This window comes from Microtus pennsylvanicus, chromosome 4 (assembly GCF_037038515.1).
Source record: "Microtus pennsylvanicus isolate mMicPen1 chromosome 4, mMicPen1.hap1, whole genome shotgun sequence".
In the NCBI taxonomy this organism is placed as follows: Eukaryota; Metazoa; Chordata; class Mammalia; order Rodentia; family Cricetidae; genus Microtus; species Microtus pennsylvanicus.
Genome location: NC_134582.1, coordinates 110,221,061 through 110,240,520, shown reverse-complemented (window position 1 = coordinate 110,240,520; position 19,460 = coordinate 110,221,061). Strand labels below are relative to the sequence as shown.

The 19,460-nt window shown below is 42.5% G+C and overlaps 1 protein-coding gene across 4 annotated transcripts in view; it reads right to left on the bottom strand.

Annotated features, from left to right (window-relative positions):
- The window catches only part of Cdk13 (cyclin dependent kinase 13), a 101,827-nt gene extending 86,193 nt beyond the window's left edge, over positions 1-15,634 (bottom strand). For all 4 annotated transcript variants that reach the window (XM_075970151.1, XM_075970153.1, XM_075970152.1 and 1 more), the window contains exon 1: positions 14,276-15,634. In XM_075970151.1, the coding sequence (XP_075826266.1) occupies positions 14,276-15,489 (1,214 nt within the window). In that variant the 5' untranslated portion in view covers positions 15,490-15,634. The remainder of the gene's footprint in view (positions 1-14,275) is intronic.
- Positions 15,635-19,460: the final 3,826 nt, after the last annotated feature.

Genomic DNA, 19,460 nt, shown 5'->3' with positions numbered 1-19,460 from the left:
ATCCCATACTCAGTAACTTCACAAAGAAAATAATAAAATGATTGGGAATTAACCAAGAAAGAAAAACCCCTACAATTAAAATTTTAAAGACATTAAAGAAATTGAAGACAATGTTATTAACAGACAAATGTGACCTCATGAACTTAAAAAGGTCTGCACAAGAAAAGAACCAGTGGCCGGGCAGTGGTGGCACGCGCCTTTAATCCCAGCACTCGGGAGGCAGAGGCAGGTGGATCTCTGGGAGTTCGAGACCAGCCTGGTCTACAAGAGATAGTTCCAGGACAGGTTCCAAAGCTACAGAGAAACCCTGTCTCAAAAAACCAAAAAAAAAAAAAAAAAAAAGAACCAGTTAATTTTGTGAAAAATAGCCAGCAGAATACAAGAAAATCTTTGCCAAACATACATCTGACAGGGAACTATTATTTAGAATTCATTAAAAAATTCAAAAACTTACACACAAAATAATTCAATCTAGTAAGTGAACAAAAGAACAAGACAATTCTCAAAAAAGGAAATACAAGGGTTGGAAAGATGGCTCAGCAATAGAAAGAAAGAAAGGAAGGAAGGAAGGAAGGAAGGAGGGAGGGAGGGAGGGAGGGAGGGAGGGAGGGAGGGAGGGAGGGAGGGAGGGAGGGAAGGAAGGAAGGAGGGAGGTTGTTGCCCTTTCAGAGAACCTAAGCATAGACGCATGCACATTAAAATTAAAAAAGAAAAAAGCTTTACCAACAAAGAAAAAAAATACAAATATCCAATAAATATATCGGGGGTGGGGTTGTATTGGTTTTGTTTGTTTGTTTGTTTCTGTTTTCTTTTTCATCCCCGCCCCCCAAGAAAGGATTTCACCTTCCTCTGCTTCCTGTGCACTGGGATGAAAGGCATGCACCACCATGCCTAACTCCAACAAATATTTCAAAGTATTAAATGTACTTAGTCAGTGAAATACAAGCAAATTAAAATTACCTCACGATTCCATTTCACCCCAGTCAAAATGGTTACCATCAATAAAGAACAGCAAATATGGAGGAGACTATAACAAAAGAATCATCATGCACTAGCGGAAGAAATAAATATAAACTAGTGCAGTCACTATGGAATAACTTTTTCTTAAACAAAGACTTGGAATATATAAACAGACTTCATGTCCATAAACGGATACTGGATAAAGAAAATGGAGTACATACATACAAAGAGCCACACAAAAGTATTATGTCAATATGCAGAAAATGTATAAACCTGGAGGTAACTTTAACAGTAAGCAAAACAAACCAGACTATAACAAGACAAACAGTCATGTTTTCTTTCATATCTAGGTTCAAAAAATGACATGTAAGCAGAAATGAGAGGCTATGTTGAAGAAGAGGCCAACGGGGAGAGGAGAAAGAATGAGACGAAATGGTGGAAAGAGGGACAAGTATTTCACTTTTCTCTCACACACATAGTTGCATACATATATAAAGTACAAATGCAGAAAAGGGTCCATTTATAGGAAAATGTAGTAGTAAGAAGCGGCGGGGCTGCGTCCCCAGCACCCCAGCCGCCCACATGCTAGCTTATGCCCGAAATAACAACACACAAACTGTATTCATTTAAACACTGCTTGGCCCATTTCTATGTAAGCTTCTCGGCTAACTCTCGCACATGGACTAGCCCATTTCCAATCAGGTGTGCTTACCGGGAAGATTCTAGCCTACGTCCATCCCGGGTCAGAGCTTCATCGCATGTGCCTCAGAGAGCAGAGCTATCCCCGCATCCGCCCAGGAGCCGGGAGCATGGCATCTCTCTCAGGCATCTGCCCCCGAGAGGAGAGCTGTCGAGTCTGAGCTCACTTCTTCTTCCTCCCAGCATTCTGTTCTGTTTACTCCACCCACCTATGTTCTAAGCTTTGAGCCCAAGCAGTTTGTTTATTACTTAACCAATGAAATCAACAGATTGATATATGACACTCCCACATCAGGGAAAGGGGGGCCCAACACCACTTAATGGGAAAAGGAGGCAAAAATTTAAGTCAGAATGAGCAAGACTGGGGTACTGCATGGGGATGGACAAAAACCAGCAGGTTGAGTTCAGAAATAAGCTTTCATATATATGACCAGCTGATTTCCAAAGATGTCAAGAAAATTCAATGAAAAATAATCTTTTTAACAAATGGTCCTGATAAGCAGACAGTGAGATGCAGAACAAAATATCTTTTTGTTTGCTTGTTTTTTGAAACAGGGTTTATCTGTGTAGCTCTGTAGACCACACTGGCCTCGAACTCAGAGATCTATCTGCCTGCCGCTGCCTTCTGTGTTCTGGAATTAAAGGCGTGCACCAGCACCACCCGGCTAAAAGTAGAAGTAGATCTTTTTATGAAACTCATCACACAGAAAAGTTAAATCAAAATGGGTTAAAAGACTAAAACTATAAAATTCTTGGAAGAAAATACAAGACTAAGTCTTTGTAACCATGGGTTCAGCAAGATAAATTCAAAACCACAAGAAATAAAAGTAACTAAATGCCATTAAAAAAATTTTAAATATACTTAAGAAAAATACACCAACAGCAAAACCGGAAATGTTGGATCCATTTTTTAATCCTAGCACTGAAATAAGACTACTGCCAAGTTTGAGGCAAGCCTGAGCTATACAGTGAGACCTTTCTTTAAAAAAAGAATCAAATAAAAATGGCACTATTATAACAAGTGATAAAAATGAGAAAATACTTACCAGTTACATGTCTGAGAGTAATCAATTAGTAAATATAAAAAAGACTAAAGGTAAGAATAAAGCCAGGCAGCATGCATAGCACAGGCTTATAAATTCAAATTCAGGAGGCTGAGGCAGAAGAATGAATCTCAGGCTAGCTTGGGGTACCCAGGGAGAGCCAGCCTCAAAAATAAACCAAAATAAAATTCAAATTTTTAAAAAGAGAAGAACTTAAGACATTTCTAAAAGAAGAAAAAATATTCAAGTATCTAAGAACATATGAAAATATGATCAACTTCACAACTCCTCAAAGAAATGTAAATCAATATCACACTGATAGCATTATTCAAGTAAGCCAGGGCTATAATCAAACAGACTTTGTACTCTTATGAGTTTGATGTAGAAAAAGTGGAGGTCCCCAATCATTACCAATGTAAAAATAATGCTTTTGAAAAATAGTTTAGTAGTTACTCAAAATATTAAAAATTACATGACCCCACAAATCTTAGGTATACACCTGAAAGGAAAAACACCTTATATAAAAGGTCATAGGCGCATAAATCTTAATAGTGAAAAAGTTAACAATTCAGATATTCATTAGCAGTAAAATACAGTGTTCTCTATAGAGCAGAGTATTATTTGAACATAAAATGGGATAAAGTATTGAAATATTACACAAGACAGATGAATCTTGGAAACCAGCCCAAAAGACCATGGAATAATATATTATTCCAAATAAATGAAAAATCCAAATTCTGTCTACAGACATAAGACTACTAATGTCACAGGCAGGAGAGGTCAATGCTGATGACCATGGGTTTCTTTCAGGAGTGATTAAAATGCTCTAGACGTTAATAATAATGGATATAAAACTCTAAAAATGTAATGAAGACTAATAAGCTATACAATTTAACAGAATAAATCCATAGCCAAGGAGAGTTGTTCTTTACCTCTTCAGAAAAAGTCTAGAGCTTAAGGAAAATAGAAGTTCAGAAATTCAAGGCCAGCACATGGGCAAAATAGTAAGAAGTTGTCTCAAAATATATGTAAGGAAAATAAAAATATTAAAGAGTAAACTGTGTAAAATGCAAATTACATCTCAACAAGGAAATTATTATAAAAATTAGAAATAACAAAACAAGTATCTTGTACTTAGTCTAAAAATGGGTTTCAAGTTTCCGGAAACATATTTTTAAAAAGACACATATCTTACGTTTTACAATCTGCTCTAACAAGTTCTTCTCGACTGAGCTTAAGCTTTCTTCCTATTTCACTGAACCATAACCCTAGATATGTTTTTAAAGCTAAAAACGAAAGGCAGTCAGAGTAGCAGTAATAATTTGCATAAAGTTGCACACATAGATTAGATTCTCTGGTCATTTTAGACCTTGTTAATATTAACACATTTAAAGAAACGGAAGTTGGTGTTGAACATGATCACTTGCTGGGTACTTAACTGTCACATACTGTGCTAGATGTACTGATATTTTATTTGTATTTTAATGAATAAAGTCTGCCTGAAGATCAGAGTGCAAAGGAAGTGGTGGCACACCTTTAAACCCAGGATTAGGGAGACAGTGGAAGACAGATCTCTGTGAATTCAAGGCTACTCTGGACTACACAGATCCAGGTAGTGGTGGCTCACACCTTCAATCCCAGTGTTTGGGAGTCACACACCTTTAATCCCAACACTAGGGAGGTGCAGACAGGATATGGCTAACCAGAGAGAGGAATACAAAGGGGAAGAGACAGGAACTCAATGTAGTATGGAGTCTGAGGTTTGGTGGAGACACACAGTGCAGTCTAGGCAGTCTGAGGATGGCCCCTTCAATCTGAGTATTGGCAGAGGTAAAAGGTCTCTCTAGTAGCTTACTGCCCTGCTTCTCTGATCTTCAGCTTTAACCCCTGAGTTTTTTATTATTCATGCTATAGATATTAACTTAAAAAAATAACTTCAGGTGTAAAAAAAAAATCAAGTGACTGAAGAAGAAAATCAAAATGAAAAAATTCACATCAAACTATAAAGGCCAGGTATGGTGAAGTAATACTGACAAAGAAATAATACTAACTTAGCATTCCATAGTCAGAAGAGATATCTTTAAAAATAGCCTTCCAATGTACACATTAGGAAACTGCATTGTAAGAAATCTATTACACTGGTCAGAGGAAAGTCAACATACAAAGCTGGACCTATACAAAGGAATGGAGAGCATCTGAAAAGGTAGATGAATAAATGTGATCCCACAGTTTTTAAAATACTGTGTCTATATATAATACAAATATGTCATATGTGTCTAAAATAAATCTGCTAACAAGAATATGCAAGGAGAAAGGAAATCTAAGTATGCTCGTGTAAATACATGATAAAGATGAACACTGGAACGAAGGAGAAAATCTTTTTTTTTTTTAAATTTTTCGAGACAAGGTTTCTCTGTAGCTTTGGTGCCTGTCCTGGAACTAGCTCTTGTAGACCAGGCTGCCCTCGAACTCACAGAGATCCGCCTGCCTCTGCCTCCCGAGTGCTGGGATTAAAGGCGTGCGCCACCACCGCCCGGCTGAGAAAATCTTTTTCACTGCAAAATTAGACAACTTTTTTTTACCCCAATTTTATAAATCATTAAAGTTAAAATGCCAAATACCAAGACATTTTCAGAATTTACTTATATCCAGAGTATGTAAAAAAAAAAATTTAAAAAGCTGTGAAGGGCAAAATAAGCATTGGGGAAAATGTTCAGTATTGTTATAAGAAAACTGAAAATAAAACTGAAATGGGCTGGTGGGACACAGGAGAAAAGGAAACTATTTTTCACTGTTGGTGCTAATGTAAATTAACAAAGCCATAATGGAAAACAGTATGTTTTATATTTTAGAAATAGAATTGTCACATGATTCAGTAATCTCACTTTTCCATATAAATCCTAAGAACTGAAATCAGTGAACTAAAATTTTATACTCCCATGCTTACTATAGCATGATAGCAAATACAGTGAGTAACGTAGGTATCCATTACCAGATGATCTGATAAAGAAAATGTGGTACATATAAACAGAATGAAATACTACTCCGTCTTATAAAAGAAGAAAATCCAGGCTGAAGAGATGGCTCAGTGGTTAAGAGCATGTACTGTTCTTCCTTGGGCAGCCCACCACCACCTTGAATGCTAACGCCTTTTGGCTTCCATGTGCACTGCACAAACCCACCTACACATAGATACATATGTTACATATGTCCTGGCCGCCCAGCTAGCTTACACAGGAAATAATCACACAGAAAACTGTATTCATTTAAAACACTGCTTGGCCCATTAGTTTCTTATTGGCTAATTCTTACATCTTAATCTTACCCATTTCTATTAATCTGTGTATCACCAAGTGTCAGTGGCTTACCGGGAAAGATTCAGCATGTCTGACTCTGGTGGATACATGGCAGCTCTCTGTCTGCCCTTCCTCCCTGCATTCAGTCCTGTCTTCTCAGCCTACCTAAGTTCTGCCCTATCAGGCCCAAAGCAGTTTATTCATTCATTAACCAATGAAAGCAACACATGAACAGAAGAACCTCCTACACCATACACATTTAAAGGAGTAATAATAATGATGATAATAATGATGATGCACTTTAGGGAACTGGAGATATGGCACAGTAGTTAAGAATGTGTGCTGCTCTTATAAAGGACCCTGAAGTCCACCTCCAGCTCCTGCTTGTTACTCCAGCTCCAGAGAATCTGGTATCCTCTTCTGGACTTCCACAGATACAAAGGCACACTCTCATATTTAAATACAGAGAGAGAGATATCTTAGAAAAATAAGGAAATGCTATCATCTAAATAACGTGGATTAACCTAAAAAGATTAAACTGAAAGAATAAAAGAAGTTCTTTTATTCTAACAAACATTTAAGAACTTCTATATAAGTGGACAATGTGCTAGTGTCTAACAGAGGTTTGGGAAAAGAACAGACAGGGAAAGTAAAACATTGATCAAAAGTGTACAACATTTCAGTTAAGAAAGATTTAGAGATTACACAAAATGATGACTATACAATAGTGTAGTAGATACTCCAAAACTACTTAAGAGGAGATTCCCAGGATGGAATCCCAGAAAGTCAGAAAGTGAGAAAGCACTAAGGAAGATGGAGGACTGGGTGTTTTAGAGCTCATTCACACTGTGTCTCACCAAAAAAAAAAAAAAAAAAAAAAAAAAAAAAAAAAAAAAATCACTACTTACCAATTAAAAATAAAATGTAGCCACATATAATGAATGGTACATACCTGTAATCCTAGCAACTAGGGTAGGCTAAGGCAGGCAAATTTGCCATGAGTTGGAACCTAGCCCAGGATACATAGCTACAACAGTTAGAGAATACAGCAATGCTAGTTTCAATAAAAAAAAAAAAAAAAGCACCCACTAGCTCTGAAAGCACAGAGTGAAAAGAAGGAAAACCAACTCATCCAAGATCCAAGTTGCTCTCTGTCCTCCACAAGCATGCAGTGGAATATGAACATACGCATGTACAAAGGTGAACGAACACACACGCGCACATACAAATAATGAAAATATAAATAAATGTAACAACAAAAAAGAGTATTCGTCAAAATGTCAAAAGGGAACAAATCATGTATCTAGATTTAGGCAACAGTTGTACCAATGAGTCACATGTCTAACACTAGGGAATCAGATTTAAGAATATTTACAAGGGCTGAAGAGACAGCTCAGTGGTTAAGAACAGTAGCTGTTCTTACAGAAGAATCAAGTTAGGTTCCCAGCACCCACAGAAGCAGCTTATAACTCTGTAACACCAGTTTCAGGGAACCCAATGCTTGTTTCTGCTCCTCAGGCAACAGACATTCATGGATACACATATATACATGCAGGCACAACACATATACACATTAAAAATAAATAAATCTTCCGCTGGGCAGTGGTGGCACACACCTTTAATCCCAGCGCACTCTGGGGAGGCAAGCGGATCTCTGTGAGTTCAAGGCCAGCCTAGTCTACAAGCTAGTTCAGGACAGTCAGGAATGTTAAGAGAAACTCGGGGGGGGGGGCAGGGGGGGGGATCTTTAAGGAACACTGTTGCTCTGCCTCTACAACAGGCATCGTCAACAACAGCAGCAGCAATGTAAAACCGCTATTTGCCCAAGAAAGTGGGCTTCCTCTGAGAGCAGTATGGGTTAGCAGGCTAGGGAGGGACCAGTGAGCCAGAGCCAGGTAAGACAGGAGCCTGTCACAGTCAACCTAAGACAGAGACCTTGTGCACTGAGGCAAGGTTCTTTATGACAGCTAAGATGTGAATATGTGCTTCTGCAACCCAAGGCAGGCCTGGTCTAATTATACAGAAGAGGGGGAGCTGTTGGGAGCTGCAGACCCCCGGCCCCTTGATTTTCTTTGCCTGCCTCAGACCCTTTTACCTGCTGGAGTGAACTGAGAAAAACACTTGCTTACCTGTACCTGCAGCTGCTCTGAGCATAAGACCCTAAAGGCAGGGGAGTGGGTTCTGGTGAAGCTTGCAGCTGAAAGAGCCCGAGAGCGGGGGCGTGGCTATCAGTTAAGGATTCCTCTATAAAGCTTCCCTTGAGCTCAATAAAGGTGGCATTCTTGTATCAAGGATGACCTGTGTCCTAGTGTCTCTGTCTGTCTGTGTATTCACATGATTTTAAGTCTCCAGGCCAGTTCCTAGCTCGCGTAGCCAGTCCTGTGGTGCAGGTGCTACAGGAACATCATCTTTGAAAATGGGTAAAAGAACACTATCAAAAGAAAGAGGAAACTACACTATACAAAGAAACCATCTTGAAAAACCAGAAAGAGAGAACATCACTCTCAGACACATGGTAAGTGGCACTGCAGCCCAGTGAAAGTGCCCTGCAACTAAAGACAGCAACAGAGAGTGGGGAAGAAACTAACCCAATTACAACTTTCAGTTCCTTTCAATGACCTTTTCATATAAATTCCCCACTTTTCTAACATTTTATCCTTTAATACACATCTACAGCATTGAGTCTCCCAAATTTAGAGGTTCTAATTCCATCTCTGTAAAGAAGTAATAATTCTGATTCCAGTGTGATACTTTTGCTTCCAAAATCCACTTCGAAACTTAGAAATTTCCATATGTAAGATAAAGGTAACCCAAAACAAAACCAAGAATAACCACCACTACCACCAAAAAAGAAAAGAAAAAGTGTTATCAATGGGGAGGGGGGACCTACAAAACAGGGGAAGAGGTTGGGAATGCCTTATATAAAAATATTAAGCCACATTCACTTTCAACTGATTTTTCAGAAATAACTATATTCTAGGGTTTCAAATAAAATGACAGTCCGCTCAGAAACTTTCTACCATAACAACTGATTTAAGGTCATCAAGAAAAACAGAAGGTATATCCTGGTCAGTAGAAGATACAGCAAATATAAACAGTAGGTCTGAGTTTATCAACATTAATGAGACCAAGCATTCTATTCATTTTCCAGTAAATTAAGATTTCCCTGTTTCTTTTGAGATGGGAATCTCGCTTAATGTAGCTTGAGCTGGCTTCAAATGCAGAGATCCACCTGCCTCTGCCTCCCAAGTGCAGGAATTAAAGGTGTGAGCCACCACCCATACCAGGTGAGAGTGTTTTTAAAGCTTCATCTTTAAGAAGATAAGACAGGTAGGATGGATGGATGGATGGATGGATGGATGGATGGATGGATGGATGGATGGGAGCAAGACAGAAAGAAAGACAACTGTTTGTTAAGTGTGGGCACTTAGGCCATGGGCATGTAAAGGTCAGAGGACAATTTTCCAGAATCAGTTCTCTTCTGAACCAAATTCAAGACCTGTACAGTAAATATTTTTACCCACTAAAGTCTCTCTATATATATAAATCACAATTACTTCCCCAACTCTAAAGACTATGTGAACCAAAATGGCTAGCAAGTTTCAAGGTGTTATCTGTACAAACTGGTTTGCTTTACTGTGTGAAGAGGAAAGGGGTGAGGGGCACTTAAAGAATTAAACCACTACTACCACATAAATTTTGGAAATTTGTCCTGTTAGCTTATTATCTAGTAGGAACAAACAAATGTAGTCAGCCAATTAATTAAGGTTTTAACAGCACTACAGCAAAAACAAAACAGTGCTATAAAGAGCACAAACAAACGTCCAGATGAATAAGCAATTAAGATGTTAAGTTCTGAGATAGAGTTCTGAATGCGAGATAAATGGCAAAGAGGGAAAAAGGGTTATCAATGTCTCTTCTACCATTTCAAGCTCAGAGAACAGTTAATAGGAAAATACAGAAAAATACATGTGTCTGAAAAATAAGAGTCCTGGCAGAATGGGGTCATAAACAAAGACATTAAGTCACAATGTATCACAATGTCTATACCCAATAGTACAAAAGAGATAGACACTATTTAACCATGTAGCAAGAATAAAGCATGAGCCAGAAAGGGTTCAGGAGACAGTTACAGTAGCTCCTTTAATACTAGTGTTACAGAGGCTGAGGCAGCACTGCCTCAAGTACAGGCCACACTGGGTTAGAGAGAGATCCTGTTTTCTATTAATAGGAGGGTACTAATAAAAAGTCTAACCCATTAATAATGACAGCCTAAATGAAATGGAAAGGCATAGTGCATTCCTTTAATCCCAGCACTCGGGATGCAAAAACAGGTAGAGCTCAGTGAGTTTGAGGCCAGCCCAGTCTAAAACACAAGTTACAGGACAGTCAGTGGTGTTACACAGAGAAACTGTCAAGAAAAAATTAAAATGAAAATAATAATTAAATTTCTAAAAGAATGGAAAGGCAGATATAAATATTACTGTTAAGAGGAAAGAGACTTAATGACGATGGAACACATGAAAAAATGATGTAAAAACTGACCAGAGAAAAGACAAGACACCAGTTCATCTTCTTAGAATGAAAGGTAGTACTACAACTTCTGGAAACTTTAAACAATTTACCCAAAGATCCATTCTCTTCTGTTTCTACACTTATTCTCTATCTAACATTTCTGGTACTTATTTCTATAATGTACATATCAAACCAGAAGCATTCTATAACAAAATAATTTCACATTATTTTAAACAGCAGTTGTGAGAACAAAATAACTTAACCAGGTGTCCCATATAATAGGCTAGTAAAGACCAGTGACTTAACTTTTATCTCTATCTAAAGTCCAGTCACTGGATTCTCAGTCTTGGTATTAGTCAGAAGCAAAGCCTTCTGCTGAACCCTCACACAATAGAGCACAAAAGGAGACAAAAATCACTCATATACACTTCATCCTACTGATGGTAATTAACCTGATTTCAGTAACTGCAGGTCAAACCTCCCACAGCAAATTAGTCATCAAAAACTAATAATTACTGTATCTGAGAAATATCTCTGGCCTATCTTGTAAAAACAAAAAAAAATAGAAAAAAATCATCCAAAGATTTTAAACCTCCCGACTGTTCTTTAAAACCAGATTGAGGCTGGAAGAGACCAGTGGTGGAAGGCTTGCTTAACAAGCCAGACAATCTAGGTTCAATCCAAGGACTATAAAAATAAGTTAACAAACAAACAAACAAAAACTACAATCAACCTGAAAGTATCATCAGAAAAACTGATTTTGTTTCTTGTGTTTTCAGATATGGTCTCAATGTAGTCCTTGCTAACCTTCACCAACTCCTGTCTCGACATACTAAGTGCTGACTAAAATGAGGCCAAGCCATAGTCTATCTAGAAAATTTCTTTTAAAAAAAAAATCCTTAGGGGCTAGGAGTTGGCTCACTGGTTAAAAGCACTTTTTGCTCTTTGCAGAGGGTCCAGGTTCCATTCCCAGCAACCAACTGTCTGTAACTCCACTGGCAGAGCATCAGACACCCTGTTCTGATCATGTGACCTCAGCAGACACCAGGCCAGCATGTGATACACAAACATACACAGTGAAACTCTCATAAAATAAAATACTTTAAGCTTTTTAAATATCTTTTTAAATGGAGGGAGAACTAGCCAGTGAAACAAAACTGACTATTAAGTACCCTTAAAAGGTTTGTTTTGTTTTGTTGAATATACCACAATATTAAAGATTTTCAAATCCGCTCAGGGTTTAAATCCAAACTGACACTTAAGTCTTTGAAGCATTTATTTCCTATTCCATCAGTAAATCACTCAAGTTTTGGGAATATCTGTTTCCTAATCCATCAGTGGGAACTATCACAAAGACTTGCTTGTGAGGATATTGTTAGGCCGTTTCAGCGCATACTACACAGAACACTACACTCAGTTCCTTTCTCTCGCTTTCCTTCTATCAACACACCTCACATTTATTACATGGCTTATCAGGAAGATGGTAAGAATTCACACACCTCAACAATGAAATAAAGAAAAATTCATTAAATAGCGTATGAAGAGAAGTTAAGCTAAGAAAATGATGAAATGCATGAGCAGAGAACTGGAGACACAAATGCAGAGAAAGAACAGGTTGTAAGGTGGAAGCCTCTAGATGATTTCAATACTATTTTGAGTATGGACACATCTACGCTGGTAATTCATTAGTTTGTGGGCTTAGAAAATGTCATATTGATGTGTATTACAGAATAGTACATGGTCTATACTAATAATTTACTCAAATAAAGCAGGTAAGCCAGAAACATAACAGTTTCTATATTCAGTCAACTCTATCATCCCTTCACTTAGCTATTCAACGATTATCAAGTGTACCCAAAGACAGCAGTGAGCATTAGGAATCAATGGTGGGCAAGAAAGGCCAGAGGCCACCGTGGAGCTTTCTACCTCCTCCACTCAGACAGCCAGTCATCTGGTTCCACTACTAGACCTGGAAGTAAATAAAACTTCCTGCACTAAGCTGAACAAGTGAATTCATGTTCCCGAGCAGTAAGTACATTTGCTATTTTTCTAAATCTTGTTTTCCAAGTAAAACTAGTCATTAATTTTGGGCCCCAAATTTTAAGCAGAACATTAGAGGTGTAACACAATGCAAAGCAAATGCCTCATTTAAAAAAAAAAAAAGGCAAGATTTTGATGAGAGAAAACTTGGAAACATGACAGCTATCTTCATGTTTTAAAGAACTAGTACCCACATTTGTTTTGGACTATTCCAAAGCTTTATATTTGGAAACTACACGATGTGCATTTCTGTTTCAAAAGATTTTTAACAATTCAAACTATTCGCAATTCAACCACTTCAGATTTCTGAAAGGTTGTATACTTTATATTATTATTTCATTTATCCCTTGAAATAATAAAAAGACAAGCATTACATATTATAGTTTAGCAAACTTAAGTCTTCAATGGTTTTGCTAAGAAACTGGACAAATCATACAAGAAACTGCACAAACAGTGCCTGAATTCATGTCCAACCCAGACTGCCCAAACATCATAATGTGTTCCTACCTACTGATGCATTTATTTACTCAGGCACAAGCCACATGGCCTGTTATCAGAAACGATGGACAATATTATAGAAAAGTTTCTTCCCAAACCAACCCTTTGGAAATAAAGCTGGTCAAACACACAGCATGAAAAGACTTCTAGTGACTGGACTTTCTACATGCTAGCTCTGAGGACAGTAACTCTGTCTTTCACCCCAACGCGGCACCTATGACATTCCTTCACTGCTCCACTTCAGTGCCTAAACTATCACTGGCATATAATCTGTGCTCTTAGGTATTTACTAAGCATGTACAGTGTTAACCACACAAAATCCAACGTGTAACAACAAAACCTCACTAAAATATCTAGAAACACAAACCTATTGTTAAAATTGCCATTACACATCAAATTGCTATATAAAGTTATGAAACTTAACCTTGCCAGTTTGCAAAACAAACTGAATTGCAGAAAATAAAAACGATCTGGCAAAGGTAAAATACAAGTAAAAAGTAACATTGTATTAAAAGCACAAGTCAGACTTGCTGTAAGAGCTGTCAGCTGCAAAACTCTTAAAAATGGCATTTCGTATGTACTTGAACACTGTATGAATACATGCATACAGATCGTACGGTTTAGAGACACTCAGGTGTTTTACTCACAACTTTATAGGTAGTAAAAGATCTGCAAATTTCATAGACACATACACTGTACTGGGCACCAGCAAAACCAGACCTTACAGGTATTCCAATCCATTTGGCATTACCAAAAACTACAATAGAAAAATAACCCCAATACTAAAGCTAGCTTACAATACCCCAAACCAAAAAGACTAGAAGCCTCAAATATGTTAATATAAGAAGTTACAAAACCTACAAAGTACTTTAAAGCCACTTTTAGTTCACTCTACATAACAGACATCTATCAATATACACATTTGAGACTTACATACAATATTAAGTCCCTGCAATGCAATCCATTAATATATCACCAACAGAACAACCTTTTCTCCAAAAACATTAAGACAAATTAAGCTACTTTTAGGGTTTATCCAAACTAGAAATGCAGGGAGAGCAGAATGCTTTGAAAAAAATCTGCTAACAGTTAAAGCAACAAGTTTTAGGTTCTCACAGCACCCCAGCCCGCTAGAAATCCATCTTCTGGTGATTTCTGGTGGTTAGGGCCTGAAGCACCTAACCCCACTCTCCCTGCCTTTTAGGGTTAGGGAGTAGGACTCACCTGAGCACTGGGCTGTAGGGGCTGCGCGAGCGCCGCCAGCTGCTGCTGCTGTACGGGCTGGGGGACACGTCGCCGCCCCGCTCGTAGGAGCTGTGGCGGCTGTAGCTGGGCGAACGACGCCGACTGTAGGGACTCGGGGAGCGCGCCAGCCTCCGGGAATAAGGGCTGCTGCCACCTCCCACCGGGCTGGGAGACTTGCGGCTCCGGAGGCTCTGCGAGGCCCTGTGGGACACCGGGCTTTCGTCCCGGCCTCCCAGCGGGCTCAGGGACCGCTGCCGCCGCCTGTAGGCCTTGGGCTCGCTCTTGTCCTCCCGGTAGGCCTTGGGCGGCTCCTTGTAGGCCGAGGGCGGCTCCTTGGACGACTTAGTCCGGCTGCGATGGGCCTTGAGGTCCCGGTCCTTGCGACTGCTGCTGCTGCTAGACGTAGCCGAGGCGCTCTTGCGGCGGCCGCCACTGCTGCTGCTGCTGCCGCTCTTGGCGGCCTCGGTCCGCTCCTCTCCACTGTGTCCGTGGCGGCTGCGGGCCTTGGAGGCTTCGCTGCCGCTGCGCGTCCCGTCCCGCCGCCGGTGCTCGCGGTGGCGCTCCTTGCTGCGGCCACTGCTGCTGCGGCGGTCCCGGCGCGGCCTGCGCTCCGACCCCTCCGCGCGCCGCTGCGTGCCGGAGGAGGAGGCCGGACTCCCGCCGTTGCCCCCCGTTCCCCCGGCAGCCGTCGCCGCCGTTGCCGCGCTGGCGCCCCCCAGCAGCAGCCCCTGCTCGGACTGGGAGCTCACATCCTCGTACTCCACCAGCGGGGTCACACCCCCGCCGCTACTGGCACCGCCACCGCCGTCCTGCTGCGGCTGGGGCAGCGAGAAGACCCGGCGCTTCTCCGCCTCCTGCCCGGCGCGGGGCCCGCGGCGCCGCTTCTGCCGCCCTCCCGGGCGCCTCTTGCCTCTCGCCAGCCGCTTGACCTCCAGAGGGGGGCCCGGGCTGAAGCAGGAGGAGGAGGCCGCGGCGGCGGCGGCTGCGGCGGCGGCCGCGCCGGGGGCAGCCAGGAAGAGCAGAGGCGGCGGGGGCGGCGGCGGTTGCAGGAGCTGCGGCTGCAGGAGCGGCAACAGCAGCGGCGGCTGCTGAGGGGACAGGAATCGCCTCCGCTTGCGGCGCTCCTCCAACTTCTTCTCGGCCCAGCTCAGGCCCCCGCCTCCCCCCAGCGCCGTGTCCGAGCTGCTCGGCATCGCCTAGAGCCCGCCGCAGAGTGCGGCGAGGGTGCGGCCTCCTCCGGGGTCAGACCCTGGCCATGTCCCCCGCCGGGAAGGGGGACGGCAGCGGCGGCGGAGGGGGCAGCGAGCAGCAGGGCCGGCCGGGAGCCGCGCCACGATAATCCGGGTAGGGACGCGCGTCCCCGGGTCCAGTCGCGGTGTGTGCGCAGCGGCCTCCGGGCCTGGCGCGGGAAGATCCTGTCCTCGGCAGCAGAAAAGCCGGCCGCGCCAGGCGGCGGCGGCGGCGGCGGCGGCCTCGGGCTCCGGCGGCGCAACGCGGAAGTGCCACCGCGGGCCGCGCTTCACTCCATCGTCCTGACGTCGGGGGCGAGCGAGCTCGCGGGAGGGCAGTGGGCGCGACCGCAGCACGCCTCCGTCGCCCGCCGCTGCGCGTCCACGTCGTCCTGTGGCGGCGGCGGCGACACCCCGCGGCGCTCGGAAGGGCCTGGGCCTCGCGCCCCGAGGGCACTGCGCGCAGTTTCCGGAGCGGGGGCGCGGCCCGCTGTCCTCCGCCCCTCCACGCGGGCTCTGCGCGCGCCGTTCGCCCCTCCCTTCGCTCCGCGTTCTCCCTGCGGGAAGGCGACGCGACTGGCTGGCGGGGCCTCACCCCGCACCACCCCCTCGCCGCGCTCCTCCGGCCTTTCCCCGAAGCCCGACGCTAGGCCGGCGGCGCGCACGCTCGTCACGTTCAGGAACGCGGACAGGGAGTGGTGGCGCCGTCGAAGGAGGTGGGAACATAGGCGCTGCGCGGCGGCGTGCTCGCTCCCGCCGGGACCCTGACCGTCGCCGGAAGTGACGTAGCCCACCCCGCTTCCGGAAGGGGTGGGACGGAGGAGCGGGGTTAAAGAAAGGAGAGGAGGCGTGGGCTGCGCTGTCCTGTCGCTGTGCTGTCGCTGGAGGGGGCACCCGGCGGCGCCAGCAGTGGCGCTCGTCGCTCGCCTGCAGTGAAAGGTCATGGCAGGACCCGGACGAACCTGGACCACTATCCTTATCCCAGCCTCGGGATTGGAACGGCTATGAGAGGAGTCGAGACTCCCCGCGGAGGGCCGAGATGACGTTAGCCTGACCAGACTCACGTACACCCAAGTTCAAGGACCCATCGTAACCTAAAAATACTTGGTGATCATGGCTTCGAGCTTCCGCAACACTGAAGTTCCATTTTAAAAACCTTAAGTCAATCTGGAGAATAAGTTGAATGTCAAAGGATTCCTGAAAACCCCAGGGACTCCCTTCTTTGTATTTTTTGCTTTATATCTAAAACCAGTGAGGCTGTCAGTAACATAATGCCCTCACTTCGCATCTCCTTAAGATTGCCCTTCAGCTAGAGGCTAGGCGGCATTCAGGATAATTAGATTAATATCTAGATGGCTTATTAGCTTTTGATAGGGTTGGAACGAGACCAAGCAGTCTGCTCAGTGGTTACATATTGTTACTCTTTAACAAATTTATTCAGCTCATCAGCTTGTTAGTAGTTCGTAAACACTTAGTAATTCAATCAAGTTGAAGTCAGCGTATCACAACCTGATGGAAGCTCAGACTTCACAGTATACAAAAGATAATTGCTAGAAGATAAAGGAATAGGTTTGAAATTGAGCTAGAAGATGACAGGCCTGGGTGGATCACCAGTGGGGCGTTGTTTACACAGCGGGAGTGGGGAAGGCGATGGGGAGTACTGGGAAACTGAGTTTTTAAAGTATGTTGCCTAAAGCAAATTTCTTCTTGACAGTTTTGTTAACTGGCACTTCTGTAGCTTCTTCATTAAGACCACTTAGAGAGTGACTTTCTTCTGAAAATTAGGATCAGCCTGCCCCATCCTGCTGCTTTTAAAACCTTGGTGCGAAGGCGCATGTCTATTCACAAGAGCAGCTGAGAAAGGGCAAGGATGGTGGTGAGTGTATGGCCCATCTGGGCGCTACATGATGACCCACCCCATAAAAAGATAACTAAACCTGGAGTAGAACAGAAGAGGCAAAATGAGGTTTGTACAGTAGTTCCTCTAGTATAAGCTACTCCACTTGAGGCTTCTATCTTGCCGCTACAAAGAAAACTTGAACTGTAATAAATGGATAGTACTTAGCCCAGGCTTCAAGCAGAAAACTTAGGAAAATATTTTAGTGGACTTTTTGCCATCCATCAGTTTTCTTTTTGTCCAGGAATTTTTTCCTTTTATTAAAATTAGATATTTTGTTTTGTTTTGTTTGTTTTTCGAGACAGGGTTTCTCTGTAGCTTTGGAGCCTGTCCTGGCACTAGCTCTTGTAGACCAGGCTGGCCTTGAACTCACAGAAATCCGCCAGCCTCTGCCTCCCAGTGCTGGATTAAAGGCGTGCACCACCACCACCTGGCCATAGATTCTTTTCTCACACAATACATACTGATTTGAGTTTCCTCTTCCAGTTCCTCCCCACCTCTGGTCCCCTCTGAATCTACTCCCTTTCTGTCTCTCATTAGAAGAGAGCAGGCTTCTAAGAGAATACAAGGTATAACAAGATAAATTATAATAAGGTAAAATAAAAAAACATATCGAAGTAGAAGAAGGCAAACCCACAGAAAGAGGAAGGTTGCAAGAGAAAGAACAAGAATCAGAGATCCTCTCATTCATACACTCAGGAGTCCCGTAACAATGCAAAACTGGAAGCTATAACATGTCTTAAAAATGACTTTTTGATTCTCAGAATGAATTTTATAAGGTCAGTTCTCACAGAGGAAAAAAAAATAAAGCAAGATACTAGAATTAGATACTAAAATTCAGACACATTACCAGATCAATAGGAAACATATCTAGAAAATTTATGTTGTGTTCAGCATCATTGCAATATGCTTTTATTTGACAGGGTATTTTTTTCCATTTTACATACCAACCACAATTCCCCTTCCCTCCCCTTCACCCCCTCCCCTCCCCACCCTCTGAGAGGATAAGGCCTCCCATGGGGAGTCAACAAAGCCTAGTATACTGAATGGAGTGGGGAGGGCCTCGCCCTCTCTAAGTACTGGAGGGAGAGGGGGAAGGGTGAGTGGGGGAGCTGGATGGAAGTAGGAAGGGAGGAAGTGGAAATTTTGAATGGTACTATTTATAAAGTAATAAAAAAATTAGAAAAAAAGCAAAGCCTGGCATATCAAGTTGAAGCAGGACCAAGCCTCACCCCTCTGCATTCAGGTTGAACAAAGTATCCGTCATAGAAAATGGGCTCCAAAGAGCCAGTTCATGCAACAGGAATAAATCCTAGTCCCACTGCCAGGGGCTCTCCAAATAGATCCAACTATGCAACTGTCACTCACATTCAAAGGGTCTAATTCGGTTCCATGCAGGCTTCCTCATAATTCTGATTTTGGTAAATGGATAAATGGAGCATTTTAAGTTCCCCAGAGGCACCTGCACAACTTTCTTGGAAAAACTTTTAATAGAATTCAAGCTCCAAAACAATGGAAATATTTAAATTAGATGTTTCTATAAGAATATCTGATACTTACATAGGAAGAATTTTAAATTGCCAGTAGGAACTGTATACTATCTTATAATATATGTGTGTAATTTATAATATATATAATTTTGCAATTTTCTGTTAGTGTGCTTTTGTGTAATTATGTCTTTATAGCCCCTGTGCTTTTAAAAATATATTTTCTTTGTTTATCTGAAAGATCATTATCATACCACACAAGCTGTTCTTTAAAGTTTGGACCTGTTAGTGGGGAGGGATATCTCTGTTAGAGAGCTTGCCTGATATGCACAAAACCATGGGTTTGAGCTCCAGCCACACAAATTAGAACATGGTTGTGGACACCTACAAGGTAGGTGGGTAGGAAACTACATGCAGCTGTACTATAATGTTAAAAAATATCCACAGTTCATCTAGAAAGTCTATTAAAATCTTAGTCCTGCTGGACGGTGGCACCATACACCTTTAATCCCAGCACTCAGGAGGCAGAGGCAGGTGGATCTCTCTGAGTT